Source organism: Mandrillus leucophaeus, unplaced genomic scaffold (assembly GCF_000951045.1).
Source record: "Mandrillus leucophaeus isolate KB7577 unplaced genomic scaffold, Mleu.le_1.0 Scaffold326, whole genome shotgun sequence".
Lineage (NCBI taxonomy): Eukaryota > Metazoa > Chordata > Mammalia > Primates > Cercopithecidae > Mandrillus > Mandrillus leucophaeus.
In genome coordinates, this window is record NW_012103432.1 from 2,061,947 (window position 1) to 2,082,339 (window position 20,393).

General features: G+C 53.6%; 2 protein-coding genes across 2 annotated transcripts in view; one reads left to right on the plus strand and one right to left on the minus strand.

Moving 5' to 3' along the window:
- NGB (neuroglobin) overlaps window positions 1-5,035 on the plus strand; it is a 5,983-nt gene extending 948 nt beyond the window's left edge. Inside the window, exons 2-4 of the mRNA XM_011988307.1 lie at window positions 1,194-1,305; window positions 1,935-2,054; window positions 3,845-5,035. Of these exons, the coding sequence (XP_011843697.1) occupies window positions 1,194-1,305; window positions 1,935-2,054; window positions 3,845-3,979 (367 nt within the window). The 3' untranslated portion in view covers window positions 3,980-5,035. The remainder of the gene's footprint in view (window positions 1-1,193; window positions 1,306-1,934; window positions 2,055-3,844) is intronic.
- Window positions 5,036-11,006: 5,971 nt separating this feature from the next.
- Window positions 11,007-20,393, minus strand: part of TMEM63C (transmembrane protein 63C) — an 87,712-nt gene continuing 78,325 nt past the window's right edge. The window contains exons 23-25 of the mRNA XM_011988297.1: window positions 18,949-19,058; window positions 17,487-17,558; window positions 11,007-13,963 (exon numbers count right to left, since the gene is read on the minus strand). Coding sequence (XP_011843687.1) covers window positions 13,763-13,963; window positions 17,487-17,558; window positions 18,949-19,058 — 383 coding nt within the window. The 3' untranslated portion in view covers window positions 11,007-13,762. The remainder of the gene's footprint in view (window positions 13,964-17,486; window positions 17,559-18,948; window positions 19,059-20,393) is intronic.

Below are 20,393 nucleotides of genomic sequence, written 5' to 3' on the forward strand. Positions count from 1 at the left end.
CACACCCGGCTCCCAGCGGGGCTCACCGGGCCGGGCGGGGTCTCCTCCCGCGGATCTCCACACAACTGGGCGGGTGGACCTCCGTCCTTGCGCGGGGCCTCCACCCCGCCTTGTGCCTCCTGCGTGTGACTGCAGGGGTGCACCCCGCTGCAGGTATCAGGGTACTGGGGTGCCCCGAGGGCCGGGGAGGGGAGGTGTGCGGGGCGAGCTCCTGCGCCCATGTGTGAGCTGTCTGGCTCCAGGTGTGTGGATTCCTGACAACCAACAAGACAAACCTTTCCGAGAAAGAGCCAGAGAGCCGCCGGGGAAGGGGTGACAGATGCGGGAGCCTCACCGCAGGGGAGAAGGGTTGGGGGGTGCACAGGCGGGTGCACAGGCCCCGGGGGGAAGGGAAGGCCAGTCTCCAACCTCAGCTCGCCGTCTCGGTAACCCCTCCGCCATCACCAACCTAGCACTGCTTTCCTCACCGTGGTGTTCCCAATCCTTGGCACCCTCGGGCAGCCCAGAACTTCTGCCCAGGTTTCCGCAAAACCGCCCCCAATACAAAAGGGGAAAAAATTCAGTTACCCGGTGAGACTTCCCAAATGCCAAGGAGAGCCTCTGCTTCTGCCTCCAGACTCCCCCAGCTCACTTTTTTCTCGGGCACCCGCTGTGGCTCCACTACATCCAAGCTGTGTGACTTTAGACGAGTTCTAGCCTCGCCGGGCTTCTGTTTTCTCCTCTGTAAAACTGGGGTAACAGTTGTACCCACTGCTTAGGATGGTGAGGAATACAGTTAAAAGTTAAGCACACGGAAAGTACTCAGCACGGGGTTGGGGGTGGGGGGAGAGAGAGAGAGAGAGAGAGAGAGAGAGAGAGCGAGCGCTCTCCACACAATGTAACTCCAGGTTTCCTGTTTGGGGACATCTTCCTGTCCCAAATCACACCCTTCAGCTATTCATGGAGGGGATCCTGCGTGCCAGAGGCCCTGGGACACATTTGCCCTTTCTAGGATGCTGCCCAGAGCCAGTAGGTGTGAGGAGGAGGGCACTACCGAAGCTGGCTAGGGAGCAGTGCCAGGTGGGAGAGTCTGCTGTGGTTTGCAGCTGAGACCCGGCTCGGCATCCCCGCCCTCTGACTGCAGGACAGCCAGGCTTGCTGGGGCTTGCAGGGGCTCACACCTCAGGGCTAACACCTGGGCCTCACCCCCACAGGCTGTTTGCCCTGGAGCCTGACCTGCTGCCCCTCTTTCAGTACAACTGCCGCCAGTTCTCCAGCCCAGAGGACTGTCTCTCCTCACCTGAGTTCCTGGACCACATCAGGAAGGTGAGAGGGAGGCAGAGCTTCTGTGACCTCTGGGATCCAGCAAAGCACCTCCCTGGTGGAGAATGGGGAAAATGACTTTCTGCCCCAGGCCTAGTTTTACTCCCCTCCTTTTCCCCCAAGCAGGGTATCAGCTCCTTTCCCTCTGGACTGGATTGGTCTGGGACATCAAAATCAGCCTCTTTCCCTACCCTGTGTTCAGAGAGCTGGTCCCAGCCTCTGTTATTGCCTTTGTCCCCTGGCTCCCATAGGTTGTGTTAGCACAGATCCTCGTCATTGGGAACAATCTGCCTATGAAAACCAGGCTGAGATTTTCTTAGAATCTCATGATTCTCAAAGGGCCTCAGTTTCTACTTGTCCCGGCAGACAACACTCTCCAGTAGGCGTGTTTAGAGATGTGAATTCCTCAGAGGAGAGAGGCTTCCTTCATGGGTGTAACATTAGTAGTTTGGCCACCATGTATCGTGTGCCCCTTATATGTAGTAGACACAGGCTGCCTTTGACCCCTGATCCTGGAAACTGAGGGTCCTGCTGGCCTCTCTTGCTTTGGGACCCTCATGCCTTGGGCTGTGATTGTGAGAAGATGTGGTTGCTCCGGCCTCTCTGTTTCACTGCTGCCTTGGCCTTGGCAGGTGATGCTCGTGATTGATGCTGCGGTGACCAATGTGGAAGACCTGTCCTCACTGGAGGAGTACCTTGCCAGCCTGGGCAGGAAGCACCGGGCAGTGGGTGTGAAGCTCAGCTCCTTCTCGGTGGGTAAAGGAGCTCTGACTCTCTCCAGAGCTCCTGGCCTGGGGCCACTTCTCTCTCCCAGACTTCCCCTAGCCACCTGTTCTGTCTCCCATTCCCATATCCTTAGATAACCAGGGCTGTGGGCCTGCATCTGTTACCTGCTGTGTGGCCCTGACATGGGCTTGACCTCTCTGAGCTTCCAAGTTCTCTTTTCTGATATGGCTTCTTTTAAAACCATAAAAGTTAAGGAGCCTTTGGGATTAGCTGGTCTGCTTAATTTCCTATTGCTATGTATCAAACAACCCTAGAACTATGACAATGCTTTCCGATTTCTCATGGCTGGGCTCAGCTGGGCAGCTCTTCTGCTCTGCATGGTGTAACTGGAGTTACTTGTGTGTTGTGTTTAGCTGGGAGTTCAACTGAGGCTAGAATGTCCAAGGCCTGTCAGCCTTTGAGCTCTGTTCCTGCGGTTTGTTGTCATTCACTAGTCTAGCTGAGCTTCTTTATAGAATGGAAGCTGAGTTCTGAGAGGGAGTTTTTAGAGGACAGGCCCCAGTGTGCGCCTATAAAGCCTCTGCTTGCGTCACTCTTGCTAATGTCCCACTGACCAAAGCCACTCACATGGATAAGCCCAGTGTCAATGTGGGAGGACCCAGTCAAGGGCATGAATCCTTGAGGTGTGGCCCATTGGGGGCAACTGATATGACAGTCTACCAAACAGTCCAGTCACCTTGCCAGATGGTGAGCACCTTGAGGAAGGAGCTGTGTTGGTCTTGTCCTCCTCTCCATCCCCAGCACCAGCACAATGCCTGATCTACCAGGGCTACTGTGGATATTCAGTTAATATTTGTGAGATAAATAAACCTTATTTTATTATGAGTAGTAATAGCAAATGAAAGCCATTATCTTTATTTATTTATTTATTTACTTATTTATTTTGGGGACAGAATCTTGCTCTGTCACCCAGGCTGGAGTGCAGTGATGTGATCACAGCTCACTGCAGCCTCAACTTCCCAGGCTCAAGTGATCCTCCCACCTCAGCCTCCCTCATAGCTGGGACTACAGGCATGCACTACCATGCCCAGCCAATTTTTGTAGTTTTTGGTAGAAATGGAGTTTTGCCATGTTTCCCAGGCTGGTCTCAAACTCCTGGGCTCAAGTGGTCTGCCCACCTCGGCCTCCTAAACTGCTGGGATTATAGGTGTGAGCCACTGTGCCTGGCCTGTTATCATTGTAGGCTTCCTGTATACAGATGCTGTGCTAAGAGCTTTTTCTGGATTATCCCATTTAATCATCCCAACAGACCCAGGAGGTGGAGCTTCTACTTTCCCTATATCACTGATGAAGCAGCTGAGGCTCAGAGAGGTTACATAACTTACTCAAGGTCACCCAGCTGATGAAGAGTGGAGTCAGAATCTGCACTCAGGTCTAACTGGCTCCAGAGTCCAGACTCTTAACCCCATCATTGCTGCCTTGCAGATGAGGAAACTCAAGTCTGGGGGCAATGACTTGGTTTGGTCTAAGCTGGGAGGTCCCAGGCAATGTCTTGACCCCACTCATGGGGTGTTTGCAAGACCAAGAGTGGGATGAAAAATGTGAGGATATAAAGCCTCACATTTAGAGGGAAAGGTGGGCACAATGTGATACCCAAGGATTTGGGTAGGACCCGGCTCAGGAAGCATGGACTCCGTGCAGGAGGAAAAAAAGGGCCAAGAGCCCTAATCAACCCTAGGCCTCAGTTTTCTCACCTGTGGAATGGACCAGTGCCTTCCTGCCTTTGGAAGTGACAAGGTGCCTCTTGCCTCTGCAGACAGTGGGTGAATCTCTGCTCTACATGCTGGAGAAGTGTCTGGGCCCTGCCTTCACACCAGCCACACGGGCCGCCTGGAGCCAGCTCTACGGGGCTGTGGTGCAGGCCATGAGTCGAGGCTGGGACAGCGAGTAAGAGGCGACCCTGCCCAGTGGCCCCCATCTGTTTGTGTCTGTCTGTTGGTCTGTATCTGTTGTAGCCCAGGCTCTCCAAGCTTCCCTGCATCTTGGTCCTTGTCCCCTTGGCCATACTGGAGAGGTGCTGGGGCAGGGCTGGGTCTCAGTCTCCCAGAGTCCAACTGCAGGAGTGGCTTTTCCTCCAGGAAGGGGCTTCTGGGTGTCCCCTCATCCCCAATAGCCTCTTTCCTGCCTTTTTTTTTTTTTTTTTTTTTTACTTTTTTGGCACTCCCTCTGGCCCTGTGAGGAATGTTTTGGTGGCAGAGGTGGGATGGAGCTGGAAAGGTATGGGGGTGGGAGGGGATGGGGCTCTTCTGTCTGTCCTGCTTCTTCAGGTGAGTGCAGGCCAAGGCAGGGGTGAGATGGCTGAGCTTCCAGCACTTTCTATCTTACTTGCCCAGTCCCTTCACTGCTTTCCTGCCCCAAGATGGCTTGCTTTTCACAAATAAAGAGAAAGGCAACTTTAGCCTTCTTGGTGGAATCCCAGGCCTGGGAGCAGAATCAGAACTGCCAGGGAAGGGAAGGGGTACCTGGGTCTCAATAGGGCTCATCTGAGTTGCGCGGGCTGTGCAGATGCCCTGACAGGGTTGGTTTCCTTTGGCATCATTCCCTTTCCCTCATTCAGTACTTCTGCCAGGAACTCCCTGACTATTCCGCTGCTGCGGGAACCCAGCTAGCTGGCCAGGTGGGGAGGGGCTGGGGACTGGCCAGGAAGGAGGGGTGACTTCATCCCAGAGAGACCCAAGTTCCCCCAGCCCTTCATCACCAACGTGCTCCTGCAGCAGTGAGTCTTACCTCCCCCGGCCCTCCTTTCTGGCTTAGCCTGCAGCGACTGTGAGGCCACAGCTTCTCAGATTCACTGCCCGCTGTGTGCCTGTACTCAGGCAGCTGGAGAGAAGGCAGCTGCGGAGGCCCTTGCCCTCACCCCAGCCGTCTGCACTTTTACCGTTTGCTCTGTGCTGTCTGTGATCCTATAAACTCATGAGAAATAAACTGGTACTGTGTGCCTCTCTGACCCTCGGGCCTGGTCTTTTCTTGGGTCTTGGCCTGTGCCAGGTGAAGCTGCAGGGCAGCGGATCTCAAGGCGGGATGGGAGGATGGAGTCAAGGAGGCCAAGGCCTGGGAGGAAGCTCTGGGAAGCCAGTGGCAGACATCTGTGGGATCTGTGGCCCAAACTGGCTGGCAGGTCACAAACCCAGCTCTTCTTCCTCCTGGGCACACAGCTGGATGTCACGCAGCCACCCTTGCAATTAGGTGGGGTGTGTGACTGAGCTCTGGCCGCTGGACCATGCAGATGTGTTGCCACTCCCAGGCCTGGTCCCCCAAAACTCCTGCATGCTCCTCCATGTTCTGTCATCCTTCTGCTGGTGTAATACAGACCTCACAGAGACCATGAGGGCTATGTGTTAAACATGGCAGAGCCACAGGTGAAAGGACTCCCAACCCTGAATCGCTGCTTGGAGGAAGGTGCCCATTAATCAGAATCACCCATTTTGAGTTTTATATGAAAGAGACAAATTTCTCTTGTGCTTATGCCATTATACATTTTGGGGTTAGTTAAACCCATACCCAGACTGATCCATGGTCTGAAGCAGGTCATTGGTCATGGGCTTAGGACCCCACAGGCTGTGGGCTAGAAAGCCAGCCAGGGATGTAGGGAGGAGGAACTGCGTTGAGTGGGCATGATAGGAGCAGGTTTAGGGTTACCTCCACGTGTTCCAGCCTCAGCAGTGGATCCAGAGCCCACGCATGGCTGCAAGGCCTGTGCCTGGGCTGGCTGTCCTCGCCCTAGGCTTCCAGTTTCTCAGTTGACACTGAATGTAGCAGATGCCCATGGGGCCTTGCCAGCTCCCAGATGGGGCCTCGTTTTCTTTAAGCTCAGATGCCAAGCCTGCCAGGCTATGTGATGGCAGGCACTAGGTCTGCAGCGTGTTAGGAACGCCTTGCCCTCTGTGGTGCCCAAAGCATTTTCTGGAGCCCTACAGGCTCCAATGAGGCAGGGCCTCATCTGCTGTGTGACCTATTAATGGGTCAGGCTCAGGTGTCCATGTCTGGCCCACAGCTCTTGAGGTGGCCTGGCTTTGGAAAGATCTAATGCCCTCCTCTGACTTGTGTCTGAGTCATCCTAAGCATGGGTGCTTTCACCTTTTCTGAAAGCCACTCTTCTACTTAGGCGTGAGTGTGTGTGTGCATGGGCATAAACTGGTGTGTGTGCACGTGTGTGTGTGTACGTGTGTGTATGCACACACGTATCTGTATCAGGGGAGAATATCCCTTACCTCCTCCTCTGCTCAAGGGCTCAGCCCTCTCTCTCTCCTGCATCCCTCCTCTGTCAGCTCACATCTCCCCTCCTATACAAAGAACAGCCCCTCACTTCCTTTCCTCTCCAGCTACCCTTTTGGTTCTTTACTTCCTTCGATAGCAAAACCCTTCTAAAGAGTAGTCTTTCCTTGCTGTTTTCATCTCCTCACTTCTTATGGGAGGATGGGAACCTGCTTCAACCAGGCTTTGTCCCTATTTTCAATCTACTACAGTCAAGGTCACCAACCACCCCCATCTTGCCAAATGTAGGGTCACATCTTAGTCCTTATCTTCCTCTCCTGCTCAGCAGCACTTGAAAAAGTTGGTCATGCCTTTAGTTTTACACTTTTTATTATGGAAAAATGTTAACATACACAAGAATCAAGAGATGAGGGCATCTCCGTGTACCCCAACTGCACCCCCCCACCACCATTTTTTGTGTTTTTTTGTTTTTGCTGGAGAGTTTTTAAGCAAATTCAAGACTTCATGTTCTTTTACCTGTAAATTATTCCATATGAATTTCTAGCTGGCACTTTATTTCACATATGAACCCACGCCACCAATATATCTAACAAGACAAACAGTATCTCCTCATCACCACCTAATTCCAATTCCCTGATGGCCCACATTCATCCACATGTAGATTTCCCAGACGCCTCTCTGCAGTTGGTTTGTTCAACTCAGGATGCACACTTTGCATTTGATTGTGTCTCTTCACTCATTCACTTTGGCCCAGTCCCTCTTGCCATTTCCCCTCACCATTGCTGTGTGGGAGAAGCGGGTCATTTGTCTAATGGTCTCTCCAGCATTCTCCACTTGGCTGAAGCTGCTTCGTGGCAACTTTTGACTTTACTCCTCTTTACGCCACATTTACTCTCAAGCGTGGTTAGAGCTGGGGACGCCGTCCTTCCTTTTTGAGTCCCTCCTGGTTTTCCTTGCCGGTTCTCCTCCTATATCTTTGTGCTGGCTCAGCCCTCAGACCTCCTCACCTGCACCTGTTCCCATCAAAGTCTCAGCCAGTCCCATGCTTTAATCACCACCCAGGTGCTGATGACTGAAATGAACACCTCCAGCCTGACTCCTGTATCCAGCCACCTCCTTGACATCCCCACATGGCATCTCAACCGGAACACACTCAAGATGGAACTCTTGGGGTTTCCCTTGGCCTTTTTCTTCCCAGCTTTCTCCACCTCAGAAATCAGTGTTTGCTGAGTTTTCACACTAAAGAACTGGGAGTCATCCTTGCATTCCTGCTTTCCCTCAGACCCCACATCCAATCATCCATGAATCCTTGACCTGTGTTACAAATTTAACTGCTTCTTTATTCACTCCCTATCCTGGTGCAAGCTACCATATTCTCTCTCCTGCATGCCTCCGACACAGTCCCAACTAGGCTTTTTTTTTTTTTTTTTTTTTTTTTTGAGACAGGATCTCACTCTGTTGCCCAGGCTGAAGTGTGGTGGCATGATCATTGCTCACTGCAGCCTTTAACTCCTGGGTTCAAGGAATCCTCCTGCCTCAGTCTCCTGAGTAGCTGGGACTCCAGGTGCATGCCACTATGCCCCAGCTAATTTTTAAAATTTTTGTGGGGATAGGGTCTTGCTTTGTTGCCCAGGCTGGTCTCAAGTTCCTGGCCCCAAGTAATCCTCTCACCTCAGCCTCCCAAAATGCTGAGATTACAGGTGTGCACCACCACACCTGTCCCCAACTGGGCTTTCTGCTTCTACTTGTCCCACCCTCGTGACAGTGACCATTTCAGCACAAGGGTTACATGAGTGGTTGCCAGGGGCTGATGGGGAGGAGAGAATGAGGAATTATTGTTTATGGGTATACAGTCTCAGTTTTGCAAGATCAAGAGTTGTGGAGGATGGCTGGTGGTGATGGTTGCACATTATGAATGTATTTCATGCCACTGAACAGGACAGTTACAAATGGTTAAGATGGTGGATGGGTGCGGTGGCTCACGCCTGTAATCCTAGCACTTTGGGAGGCCGAGGTGGGTGGATTGCTTGAAGCCAGGAGTTCGAGACCAGCCTGGCCAATATGGTGAAACCCCCTCTCTACTAAAAATATAAAAATGGTGGTGGCGTGTGCCTGTAATCCCAGCTACTCGGGAGGCTGAGGCAGGAGAATTGCTTGAACCTGGGAAGCGGAGGTTGCAGTGCAATGAGATCATGCCATTGTACTCCAGCCTGGGCAACAGAGCAAGACTCTGCCTCAACAACAACAACAACAACAAAAAACAAACAAAAAACCCATCAATGGTTAAGAGGGTGCATACGATTATGTGTACTTTACCACCACCACCACCACAACAAAAAAACCTGGAAAACAAATACCTAAGGGGGTCATCCTCCTCCCCAGAATCCTCCCGGAGTTTCTCGGGTGATGAGTGACACTTGGGAGTCCCAGCGTAGCCTGCACAGCCCGTTGCCCACTCAAACCTCGCCCCACCCTCTCCTCCCCTCGCTCACTCTGCCCGGTTCTTTGGGCCCTGCATGTGTGCCCACAGACCCTTTGCTGGCTCTCATGTCTCACCCCCACAGAGCTTGTGCTGGCCCCCCTAGTGCAAAGCATCCCCTCCCCGCTTCCAGGCACCCCCCACCCTTATCCAGCTTTGTCTCTCCCTGACACCCCATTATGTCGGCCTATTTGTTGACTGCAGTTATCATGTTCTATTGCACAGAAATGGGCAGGCGGTCATGGAAACCACTTGGGCTCTGTGTTTGGAGGGGAGGGAAGAGGGACTGTCTTCGAACCCTCGCTGAAGGTGACAAGGTAGCCAGAAGTCCCCCGACACCTGGTGTGTGGCCCTTGGGCCCACACGGTAGTCATACTTATTGCAAAAGAAGATAATGATGGCAGAAGCGTGCCTGAGCTAGGGAGTTGTCATTTCCAAGCTGGCAATGGTGAGACGCTGCGGCCACCCAGGGCATGCAGTGCCTGAGGCTGGGACTGTTTTCCTTATCCACTCACCCCTCCCTGCACACTGGAATCACCTGGGGGACTTTTGTAAAATACAGGGTACTGGGCCCCACTGGAGAAATTGTGGTTTGTTTAGGGATGGGGCCTGGACATTGAGAGTGACTCCCATTTGTGGCTGAGATGGAGAACCTTGGAAATTGAGGGTGAGAGCTGCCGGGCTGCCGCTTGTCCAGGCCGAGGGCCTGGCAGATGTTCTGAAAGCAGCCTCTGTTGAGAAAGCCTAGAAACCTGTCTCCCCATAGACCAGGCTCTCCTCGCCTCCCCAAGGCCTTCCACAGAGCAGACCTAGAAACCTGGAATCGGCCAGCAAGGAGGTTCCTCAGGACAGAAGTGAGCTGCCCCAGGCTTCCCTGGCAGGGCCCCATGCGGCCCCAGGCTTGGTTTCTGGGCAGAGGCATGGGGCACTCTCAGGCCCCGCTGCTTCCTCCCTGCACAGCGCTCGGTCACGTGCTCCAATCCTATCTTGGGCACAGCCCAGTGGCGCCACCTCCTGGGGCTCCCTCTTGCCTTGCCCCAGTCCCGTCCCCAGCCCAAGTAAATCCACCTGCAGGCCTCCAGTCCCTCCTTGCCTGCTGAGTGGAGAGAGGATCGACCAATGCTAACCTCCCTGGAGGATGTTCCATCCCTGGGGCAACCGCCCTCCCTCTTCAGCTTCTTTTTCTGTCTCTTTCTCAGTCTCTGCCTGAGAAAGGCCCCTGACAGGTCTGCTGACCCACAGAGTGTCCCAGGCCTGCCATCTGGGGACCCTGGAGCTGCCGGCCCCTGGGAGGGGACCATGAGAGGCCGCAGCAGGGCGCAGCCCCTCCCGTCCAGTCAGGGAGTCTTCATGGCTTCTCTCCTGAGAAGCAGCCCTTGTGGATTTCAAGGGCTGACTTGACTTGGAAAATAATTGTTTTTTGAGGGGGAGAGGGGACAAGTGGACAGGTCTTGATCCCATGCCCAGGCCCACACCATGGTGGACTTTGAGTCAGTGGCCACTGATGGACTGTGGAAGCTTGCGGAGAGGACCCAGCAAGGGAGATGCGAGAAACAGTCCTTAGGCAGCCACCCCGAGACTGTCATCCTCTGTCCCCATGGGAAGCACTATGGGAGGAAGTCTCCCCCTACCCAACACCCACACCAGATTCCCATCCTCTGCCCCCAAACCTGCTCTGCTCAGTCACGAAGCAGAACAGTCCGCCTCATGTCCTCCCAGCCCTACTGTCTGGATGAGGTGGCCAGCCTGGGTGACGCAGCTGCTGGAGGGAGGGACAGAACGGGTCTCCTGACCCTGAGATGTGTCTCCCAGGGCAGGGAACTGTTGTCTCCTTGCCACCACAGCTATAACAGCCTTTGCTAACAGGTGTTTCTTATCCCACCTGGCTGCGCCACACACTTCCCTCGTGCCAACCTCTCCCCGACCCAACCTCTCCTCTGCCTCCCCCATCCCCGAAGTCCCCCACCCTCATCCTCTTACAGACCTGAGCCCTGTCTGCTGCTCTTCCTGGGGCCTCAGCTGAAATCTGTGTGTTTTGAAGTCTGGCTGCTAGCCTAGCCCATGGGCCCACTCATGGGGCTCAGCACTCACCAGGGACTTCTACTGCCTCTCGGGGCTACTCTGCTGGCTTCCTGGGTAGCTCAAGGACCAGAAAGTTCTCCCCACTGCACAGCGGAGCAAGGCCAGGCTGGCCCAGATGCAGAGGCAGAGGCAGGGGCCGGGAGAGGCTGGGAGGACTTGTTTATTCAAGGCACGGTCATAGCATTAACAAGAAGGTTCAGCATTCTGGCACATTCCTTTAGTGGTGGTGGCCAAGGTTAGCCCACACCCCCCCACCCCACTGGGGGCCCCAGATGACGCAACGCTGCTGATAGGCACTTTGCTTCCGGGGCAGTGGAGGGTCAGGCAGGCGGGCATGGGGCCACTGGAGGCCTGAGGAGGGCCCCTCCTGGAGGCTCTAGGCAATACCGGTTCCCAGGCGGCAGCTCCTTCCAGAAAGGATTAAGTCGGGGGGTGATTTGGAGGACAGAGTGGGGTGGGGCGGCTGGGAAGTGGCTGGCGGAGGAGTGGGATGGCAGTAGGTGGAGGGAGGGGGGCAATGGACAAGGCAGGTGTGGGCTGAGGCAGGAGGTGCCTGAGAGGGCCTGGATGTGATGGTGGGGAGGCTAAAGGATGCCCCGCTCCACTGCCCTGCAGTGACCATGGGAGGTCCAGATGGAGCCAACTGCCATGAGGCTTTGCTGGTTCCCCTAAGAGTGGACTATGGAACCTTCTCCTTCTCCACATGCTCACCACCTTCTCTCAGAGCCAGGCTACACTGGACCCAGGTTCAGAGGGAGAAGCCCCCAGCCATCCCGCCACATTGTCTGCCAGGACCTTTCCCATATGTGGCTTCCACAGTCTGGCAGGGGCTTCAGGGGCTGGGGGCAGGCTCCAGCAAGCTGTGTCCAGTGAAGGAGAGACCCCAGGCCAGCTTCTGGCATGTCCCACGCCCCATATACCAAATACACACGATGAGGTCGGGCAGGGTCTGAGCTGGCCACCTCCCCACCATGTGCCAAGCTCCTGCTGGGCCTGACTGCTGCGCTGTAACAGTGTCCTTTCTCCTTGTTGGTTGGTGAAATGCCAGTGGGGAGGGGCCTGTGGGACCTGGGTGTGTAGGGGCTGGGCTAGGATCATTTCCCCCTTAGTCCTAGCCGGACAAGGAATGGGAAAGACAGCCTCTCTCCAGCCAACCCAAGCTCTCTGGAAAGACAGCCCCATGCCAAAATGTGGGCCACACTCTGGGGGTGCAGCAGTTTCTGCCCATGGAGCACAATTTCTCACCTGCGGTGACGCTTGGAGCGTCTGGGGCTGGGATGGGGCAAAGGTGGGGCAGGGACAAGGCCTAGGTGATCTGAGTTCAGGGCAGCCCTGTGACTGGGGCCTGGTGCAGGTGCTCAGGTGAGATGAGCCCACCTTCAGTAGGTTGGTGCAGGGACCCAGACCTTTGGAGGAGGGGGCTGAAGAGGGCCCTGGAGAACACACAGACCCCATTCAGCTTGGCTTGTTCTGGTTCACTGAGGCCCCCACTGGTCCTTCTCATGTCCTCCCTGGCTGGGCTACACGGTGGTCCCAATGAGAGCCCATCCCAGAGGCAGAGGCCGGTTCCCCCCAGCTATGGCAAAGGTGCTGAATGTCGCCATCACTGTTTGGAATTCAGCTCCCCCAGGTCTCAGGTGGTGGCAGCCCTGGGAGGGCAGCCTTGCTTCTCCAGAAAGGGCTTCTCCCTGGAGCACGTGACCCTCCCCTCCACCCCACCCCTGGCAGGCCTGGGGCGACATCATGATTGAAGCATCTGCAGTGTCTGGACCAGGCCCACACTGGAGGTCGCCTGGATGGTCTTCAAGGCAGGGTGCAGGGGCAGTCCCGAGAAGGGAGGAAGGGTCCTACTTGGGACTCAGGTGAAGGTCAGTCCTTCAGTTTGAAGCATGGGGTTCTTACCCTAATGTACTGCCCATCTTGACCAAGCTGGGGGCCCAGGCACTCAGTTGGGTAGGAGGCAGGAGACTCTTTTAAGTGGCCACATCTTTGGCTTTGGGGGGTCTTCTCTTTAGACCCTGGGTCTTGGGGAGGTATAGCTGGTTTCCCACCACCCAGAGTTTTAGGGAGAAAGCCCCCTTCCATGAATTCGGCCCCTGTCTCACCCCACTTTGTGTTACCCAGCAAGGACTAACCAAGGTTTCCTTCTGGAAAATGCACACAAGTCTCATTTGATGAGCCCTGAGTGGTCGCGCTCTAGCTACCCTTGTAAGAATAGAAAGGAGAAGGGCCTCTGCCCTGCTGCTCCTGGGGACATCTGATGAGGGCAGAGGAGCAGGAAGGGGCTGAGTTACCTCTTCTCAGGTCTGCGCTTTCAGTTGGTTCTTCCTCGGGTGGGTGCAGAAACTTTCTGTTTACAGATCCCCATGCAGGGAACCCCGTGATGAGGTGGTCCTCTGTGTCCTGTCAATGTGCCCCGTGCACGTACCTTTGCCTCCTCAGACTGCAGGGGAGGAATGGGCCGGGGCTGGGAGAAGGAGCAGCCGCAGAAGCTCCTTGGAAGGGCAGCTGATGCAGAGCGGTGATGACCCCAGAGAGCCTTCGGCGGCCTCTTTCTGCCTCCTCCCTTAGGAACACCTTCTCCATCTTGGTCCCAGGAAGGGACCCCAGCGTTCAGTCTCTGTGCTGGCGCTCCAGCCACCTCTTTCAAGACATGGGCTTCCCTGTATCCTCCATCCCTTCCCAGGTTCCCTCAGCACTGCCGAGCACCCCCAGTTCCAGCTGGGCAGCAGGTCAGGGCGCCCGTATGGCCCATGGCTGGGGTGGCAGATGTCTCCACTGGGGGCTTCTCAAAGTCTGCAGGAGGTAGTGGGGAGGTCCAGGCCACCCTCCTGCCTCCCCTTGCCAGGCCCTCCCCTGGCTCCTCAACAAGTCGCCAGTGGAGGCCTCAGGTCCCAGTCAGTGGTACTGGTTCTGGCCCTCCAGTTCCAGCCCTTCCTGGAACTGGGCCGAGTCTAGCTCCCCTGCAAAGCCCCTCAGACCACTCTCTTCTTCTCCCTCTTCCGGCTGGTTGTTCATGGTGCCATAGGTGTGCCTGGCTGGGGAGGAGGCGGGGGTCAGGTTCAACTCCGGTTCTTGCAGCACGGTGGCCACATATAGCTGCTTGGGATAGAGACAGGGGACAGAAACAAGGTCACGTCCGGAGCAAGGCCCTGGGCACACCCTCTCCCCCACGCCCCACCCCCATCGCCTCTGTCTCCTCCAAACCTTGGAGCCTGCCTTCTTCCCCAGCAGCCTGGGTCCTGTCTGCCCCACCTACCTAATTTTTCTTGATCATTTAATGAGCATCCAGGTGCTCCCAGGGCTGGTTTAGTGGCAGGACTCCCCACTCCTAGTCCACTGCTCCTTTAGAACGTGTTCCATTCACTCTCGGTTCCAAGTCAAGCCGCATCCAGGGAAGGTGACATGAGGCTCCCCTCAGCTGGGGTCGGAGAGACCCCCTTTCCTGAGCTAGTGTACTTTCTAATACAGCTTCAGCGGCACATTCAGAACACCCCTGGGGTCTGTCACTGGTTGGCCTGTCCTCAAGATGTGGAACTGCAGCCAGGCTCGGTGGCTCACGCCTGTAATCCCAGCACTTTGGGAGGCCGAGGTGGGTGGATCATGAGGTCAGGAGATCGAGACCATCCTGGCTAACACAGTGAAACCCCGTCTCTACTAAAAATACAAAAAATTAACCAGGCGTGATGGCGGCACCTGTAGTCCCAGCTACTCGGGAGGCTGAGGCAGGAGAATGGCGTGAACCTGGGAGGCAGAGGTTGCAGTGAGCCAAGACCGCGCCACTGTACTCCAACCTGGGCGACAGAGCAAGACTCTGTCTCAAAAAAAAAAAAAAAAGAAAAAAGAAAAAAAGAAGAAAAAGATGTGGAACTGCTAGCAGAGACTTTGGTCATATGACCTGTCACACCCAGGAATGATCCCCATGCCTGGGACGGCAGCAGACTAGAAAAACACAGGACATACTAGGAAAAAGAGCAATTGTCATCCTCTGAAGTGGCTCTTAAACCATCTCTTTACTTTGAAAACAGGTAATTAGGGAATGGAATGAAACCTTCCCCGTAGGAGTTTATTTCAGTGAAACCAAACAGCCCTGGTCAAAGGAGTGGTTTTCCTACAAAAGAATCTAGACATTTGCATGGCACCCAGGTAAACCATCTAGATGACCTTTTGGTCATAAAGGGGAAAATGTCAACTGAACCATGGAAAAATCCTTCTGTCATTTCCCTAATTAGAGGGTCATGATGGCATCATTAATGAATGGGAATTAACAGGATGTTACATCTTGAGTATACATTGCAACACTACCTGCAATGTGTTTTAGCCCCATGTTGAACTTGAATCTATCAAGCCATCAGATCTAAATTCCAGTGTTCAGGGAATACAGGAGATCACGGAACCTGTCCTAAGACATCATGAACAGCCAGAAAAATCCAGGTGGAATATTCTGCAGGACTGCTGGCTTGGTCTCTCCAGTCATTTAAAAGGCACTGTGCTAAAATAAAAGGGACATGAAAACCTGATGCACACATGCTAGATTTGATATTGGGTTGGACAAGTTCTAAAAGATACTTCTGGCACAATTAGGGAAATTTGAATATGGGCTGGGTGCTCAAAGAGATCAAAAATTGATATATATGGAAAGGGATTGTTAACTAAAAATGCAGGTTATAAGCCAGGCGTGGTGGCTCACGCCTGTAATCCCAGCATTCTGGGAGGCCGAGGCAGGTGGATCAGCTGAGGTCAGGAGTTCGAGACCAGCCTGGCCAACATGGTAAAACCCCGTCTCTACTAAAAATACAAAATTAGCTAGGTGTGGTGGTGTATGCCTGTAATCCCAGCGACTTGGGAGGCTGAGACAGGAGAATCGCATTAACCTGGGAGACGGAGGTTGCAGTGAGCCAAGATGGTGCCACTTCACTCCAGCCTCAGCAACACAGCAAGACTGTCCCCACTCAACAAAAAAAGGTTATAAAACAGTATGTGCAGTACTATTTCATTTTAGCAAAACTATGTAAATCATACATAATTATCTGGAAGAGATACATAGTATATAAATATCTGGAAGAATATACACTACCAGTGGTCATCTCTGGGTGGTGGGAATATGGACTTTTTATTTTCTTATTTCTGCTTATCCTTTCCCCCTATAATGATGTGCAATGTTCACATAGCCCTGTTGTAATAAGGCAGGATTTAAAAAATAAATCCTAGTCATGTTTTTTAAAAGCATAAGCTTTAGAGTCAGATGGACCTGGTTCGAACTTCGTCCTGACACTTCCTTGCTTGGTGCCCTGGAGTCTATATTGACGGAACTTCTGAGCCTCCATTTTGGGATGAAAACCCCTACTGTGTGGGTTTATCAAAAGATTAAGAGCGAAAACAGCAAAGCACCAGGCTCATGAGAAGATTTCAAAAACTTATTGCTAACAATATTCCCAGAGGGGTCCTTTCGGAAGGGTCCCAAGAAAAGAGAGACTTTCTTGCTTTGAAATCCTTGTCGTCTCTTCATTACCGAAGCACCCTCTCCTGTCCCCGCTCAGAGATAATCTGTGCCTGTATACGGGGTTTTTCAAAGTGAGGCAAACGTGGCACCCCGGTGACTTGTATACGGGGTTTTTCAAAGCGAGGCAAATCTGGCACCCCAGTGACTTCTGTCCATTTGCTGGTGTTTTGTCTGTGCTTGTGTCACTGTGCACTCACACCCAGCTCTGCCCACAACTAAAGAAAGCCTTGTCTCCCATAGGGCCCTGCCGCCCACGCCGTGTTCCCACTGTGCCGAAAACTGTCTTGAGTCCCCCAAGCTCTGGTCTGTCTTCCAGGCCTTTGCACAGGCTGCAACTCTTCCTTGAAAACTCTTGCCCCACACCCTATTTCACCTGGCACCCTGTATGCCCATTCCTGGGGTCAGATTCGATGCTGCCTCCTCTGGGATGCTTTCGCCAAGTGCCAGCCTGGCACCCTTCTTCAGAGCTCCTCCCAGGAGCCCTGGCCTTGGGGCACGGGCTGACCCCAGTACCCACCTCAGTGCGTTCATTGGTGGCTCTGCAGCTGAATTTGTGGCAGGGATGTGGGTGGGTGCTCATGCCCATTCCCCTCCAGGCTGAGCCACCGTGTGAGAGCCAGCACCCAGCCTGCGGGCCCTGCACTCTGAGCCAGCCTCTCTGCATGCAGACAGGCTCGCTCATTCGGCGTCCCTGCCTTACCAGCAGTGCAGACTTCTAATAGTTCCCTGAAGCTCTGTCTGTGTCGCTCTGCCTGCCCCTGTGCCTCAGGGGCAGCCTTTGGTCCTGAGGCCAATCCTCAGCGGGCCCCCCTGTGTCTACATGACTGAGGTCGCTGTGGTCTTGGCCTCCCTGACCAAGTACTTCCTCTCTGGTTGCCTTCTAGACAATGACGAGTACATGGTGGCTCTTCTCTTTTTCTCACTCTTCATCCAGGGCCACGGCAGCATTTGGACCTGGACCAAGTCCTGCTCCATTAGAGGAGGGAGCCCAGGGGTCCCCTATGTCCTCCCCCGTACCCAGAGTGGGCAGCAAATGCTGGCATCCCCCACGATGCCACTGGAGTAGACCACCCCTGCAAGCACCGCCCTCCCGACCTGTCCCTGGGACTCAGGACTCACGAGGGAGGTGGGCGTGGAGGAGGTGCTGCTCGGCTCCATGTCAAACACCGTCTGGATCTCCTCCTCCTCGGGCTGCAGCAGGGAGAGGTGGTGGGTTACAGGATGGAGGCCTGCTCTTTGCCCTTCCCCCCACACCCAGAGGAGCCTCAACTCCACACCTGGGCTTCTCGCCACCTTGGAACTCAACTCATCTTCTGTCTTTCCAAACCTCCAGTCTGGTGAGACTGAGGCCCAGGGGGACAGAGAGAAGGCTGGGATGCAAGGGAGTCCCTTCTGGAATGTTCTATTCCCAAGGGCCATTATGGGAGGAAGTAAGCAGAGCTGGAATTGAAGTTCAAAGACAAGCCTGCTTTGACTCCAAGAGAAGCCTTGACTTCAGCACTGCCGTCTTTCCTCCTGGGGCTTCCCCTCTAATTTGGAAAGTGTCCTACACCAACACAGCCTAGGTTCCTGGCCATCCTCCTTCTCTAGCATGGACACCTGGCCAACCCAATCACATAATGCTGCTCTATTAGAAAGACAGAGCCAGCGGGGTCATTCACAAGACCCTTCACTAGTGTGGTGCTCCAGCCAGGCGTGGAAAAGGAAGGCTGGGCAGAGAGGGCAGTGGGCGCCTGTGCCCAGAGCCCTGGACACAGAGACCCCAGCAGCAAAGAGATCCTTCTCCGAGTCCCTCCTCAGGCTCAGCAGGGTGTCAGTCCTTAAAATCAGCTTTCTTTTCTTTATATACATTCATTTAAAAAGGAAATGATTCACTTTTATAAACAGAAAACTGTATTTCAGTTGCCATAAGCAGAAAGTTAATGTTAAATACGTAACCATGAAAAATGAAAAATCATGTTGCGATCCACTGGAAATCATTCCAGTGCCCCAGGATAGATATCCATTCTGGGAAATGCTGAGCTAGAACACACAGTTGTTGGCATGGCTCTAAAAGGGCATGGATTGGCTCCCTTCTCCTAATGATTAGGCTGGACCCACTGCCAACAACCAAAGGAATCATGTGGGGCAGGGGCCACCTCCAAACATGGCCGCCTCAAGTTCAATAGCCTGGGGTCTTAAAGGAGAAAAAACGACAATCCCCCCTTTTTTGAATCATCATCAACTCCCCCGCCAACCTCCTTTGCTCCGTCCTGTCTCTTGACCTCCAGTCCTTGGAGGCTCACAGCTCAGTGACTGCACTGGACCCACATCACAGGAAGGAGGGGCCAGCAGCTTGCAGTTTGGAGGTGTCAGAGGGCAGAAAAGGAGAGGATAGCTGTCTTCTGGATGGGGGCCAGAGCCTAAGCTAGTGCAAGGCATGCACGCATGCACACTGGGCTCCATGCTCTACGGTCAGAGAGAAAGGCGAGACCCTTTCGTCCTGTGGTGCTATGGGAGCCCGGGCATGGAGGGTATCCTACAGCTGTGTCCCCCAAGGGACCAGGAGAACCAGTGGAGGAGGGGCAGGCTGGCAACTCACCTCGTAGTCGGCAACCATCCGAAGTTTCCCCAGAAAAATGCCAGCAAAGGCAATTAACATAGCAATGAGGAGGGTGGACAGGGAAAACATGGTGATGGCATGGAGAGAACCTGCCAAGGAGAAGAAAAGGCCATGGGCAGGAGTCTGCCAGCTGAAATGCCACCCCAACTGGCAGATGCCCAGGGACCGTCACAGCACCACTGCAAGGGCTTTGACCTTGCCAGTCCTCCTCTGATAACAACTGGCATCAAGGAGTCTGACACAATAACATCATCCCTTTGTTCCGTTTGATTTGAGCAGTTTAGAATTTGGCATCTATGGAGTCCATGAAAAAATGTTTTAATTGACTTCAGTACCCACTTCAGTGCCCATAAAAATGTGTCTTTCCTGATCTGCTGGTCACCTCCAACACCACGGTCCCTGGGAAGTACTTTGGAGCGACCATTTCTGCCAGTGCCCCCAACACCATCTCCGACCTACACCTTTCCCTGCAAGCCCTTTTGAAGTGAGCATGCTCAGTTATCTGTGCTGATGGCACAGAGAGAGAATCTAGAAGGTAAAAGTCATCTACATTGCATTTGGGAATATTTGGTTCCTTTTTTACGGCAGCAGTTTTCTAACTAGGTAAATATTTTTTAAATTATGCGTTACAGCCAAAAATCACTGCTTAATGATGCTTACTGCAGTGTTTTTATAGTAGCAAAAAGTGGCAAACCTCAATATCCAATCATGGAGAACTGACTAAAACTGGTCGACTTTCATGCAACCGCTGAAAGGCACCTACGTGTTCAGTCTTTTAACAACCTAGGGAATTGCTCAGAACATCATGTTCAGTACAAAACCTCAGGGTACAGGACTGAATGTTACAATATGGACGATCGCAGTTTTGTAAAGTAACAATAGACCAACAGCTCCCTCTCTACCATCCCGCGCCCAAAGCACATGCCTGAAAGTGGGGGCTGGGAACAAGAGACATCAGGTTCTGGGTGAGATGATGGGTCATTTGCATGTTGGTCTTTGTATTTTTTCTGTTTTTGATAATAAACATGCAGTCCTTTATTCTTAGAAAAAAACATTATGGAAAAAAATGAAGTCTTTGAGGTGGCAGGGAAAGGTTAGCGGGATAAGCAACTGGGGGTGGCGGCAAATGGGTAAACCACATAAATGACTGAGAGTCGACCGTACAGATGCCACCATGACAGGGAAAGAAAAGAAAACACCGCCTCGGATTGCCTGAGCTCAGGAGTTTGAGACCAGCCTGGGCAACATGGTGAAACTCTGCCTCTACCAAAATACAAAAAATTAGTGGGGCGTGGTGGCGGGTGCCTGTAGTCCCAGCTACTCAGGAGGCTGAGGCAGGAGAATAGCTTGAACCCAGGAGGTGGAGGTTGCAGTAGATCGAGATCAGGCCACTGTACTCCAGCCTGGGCGACAGAGCAAGACTC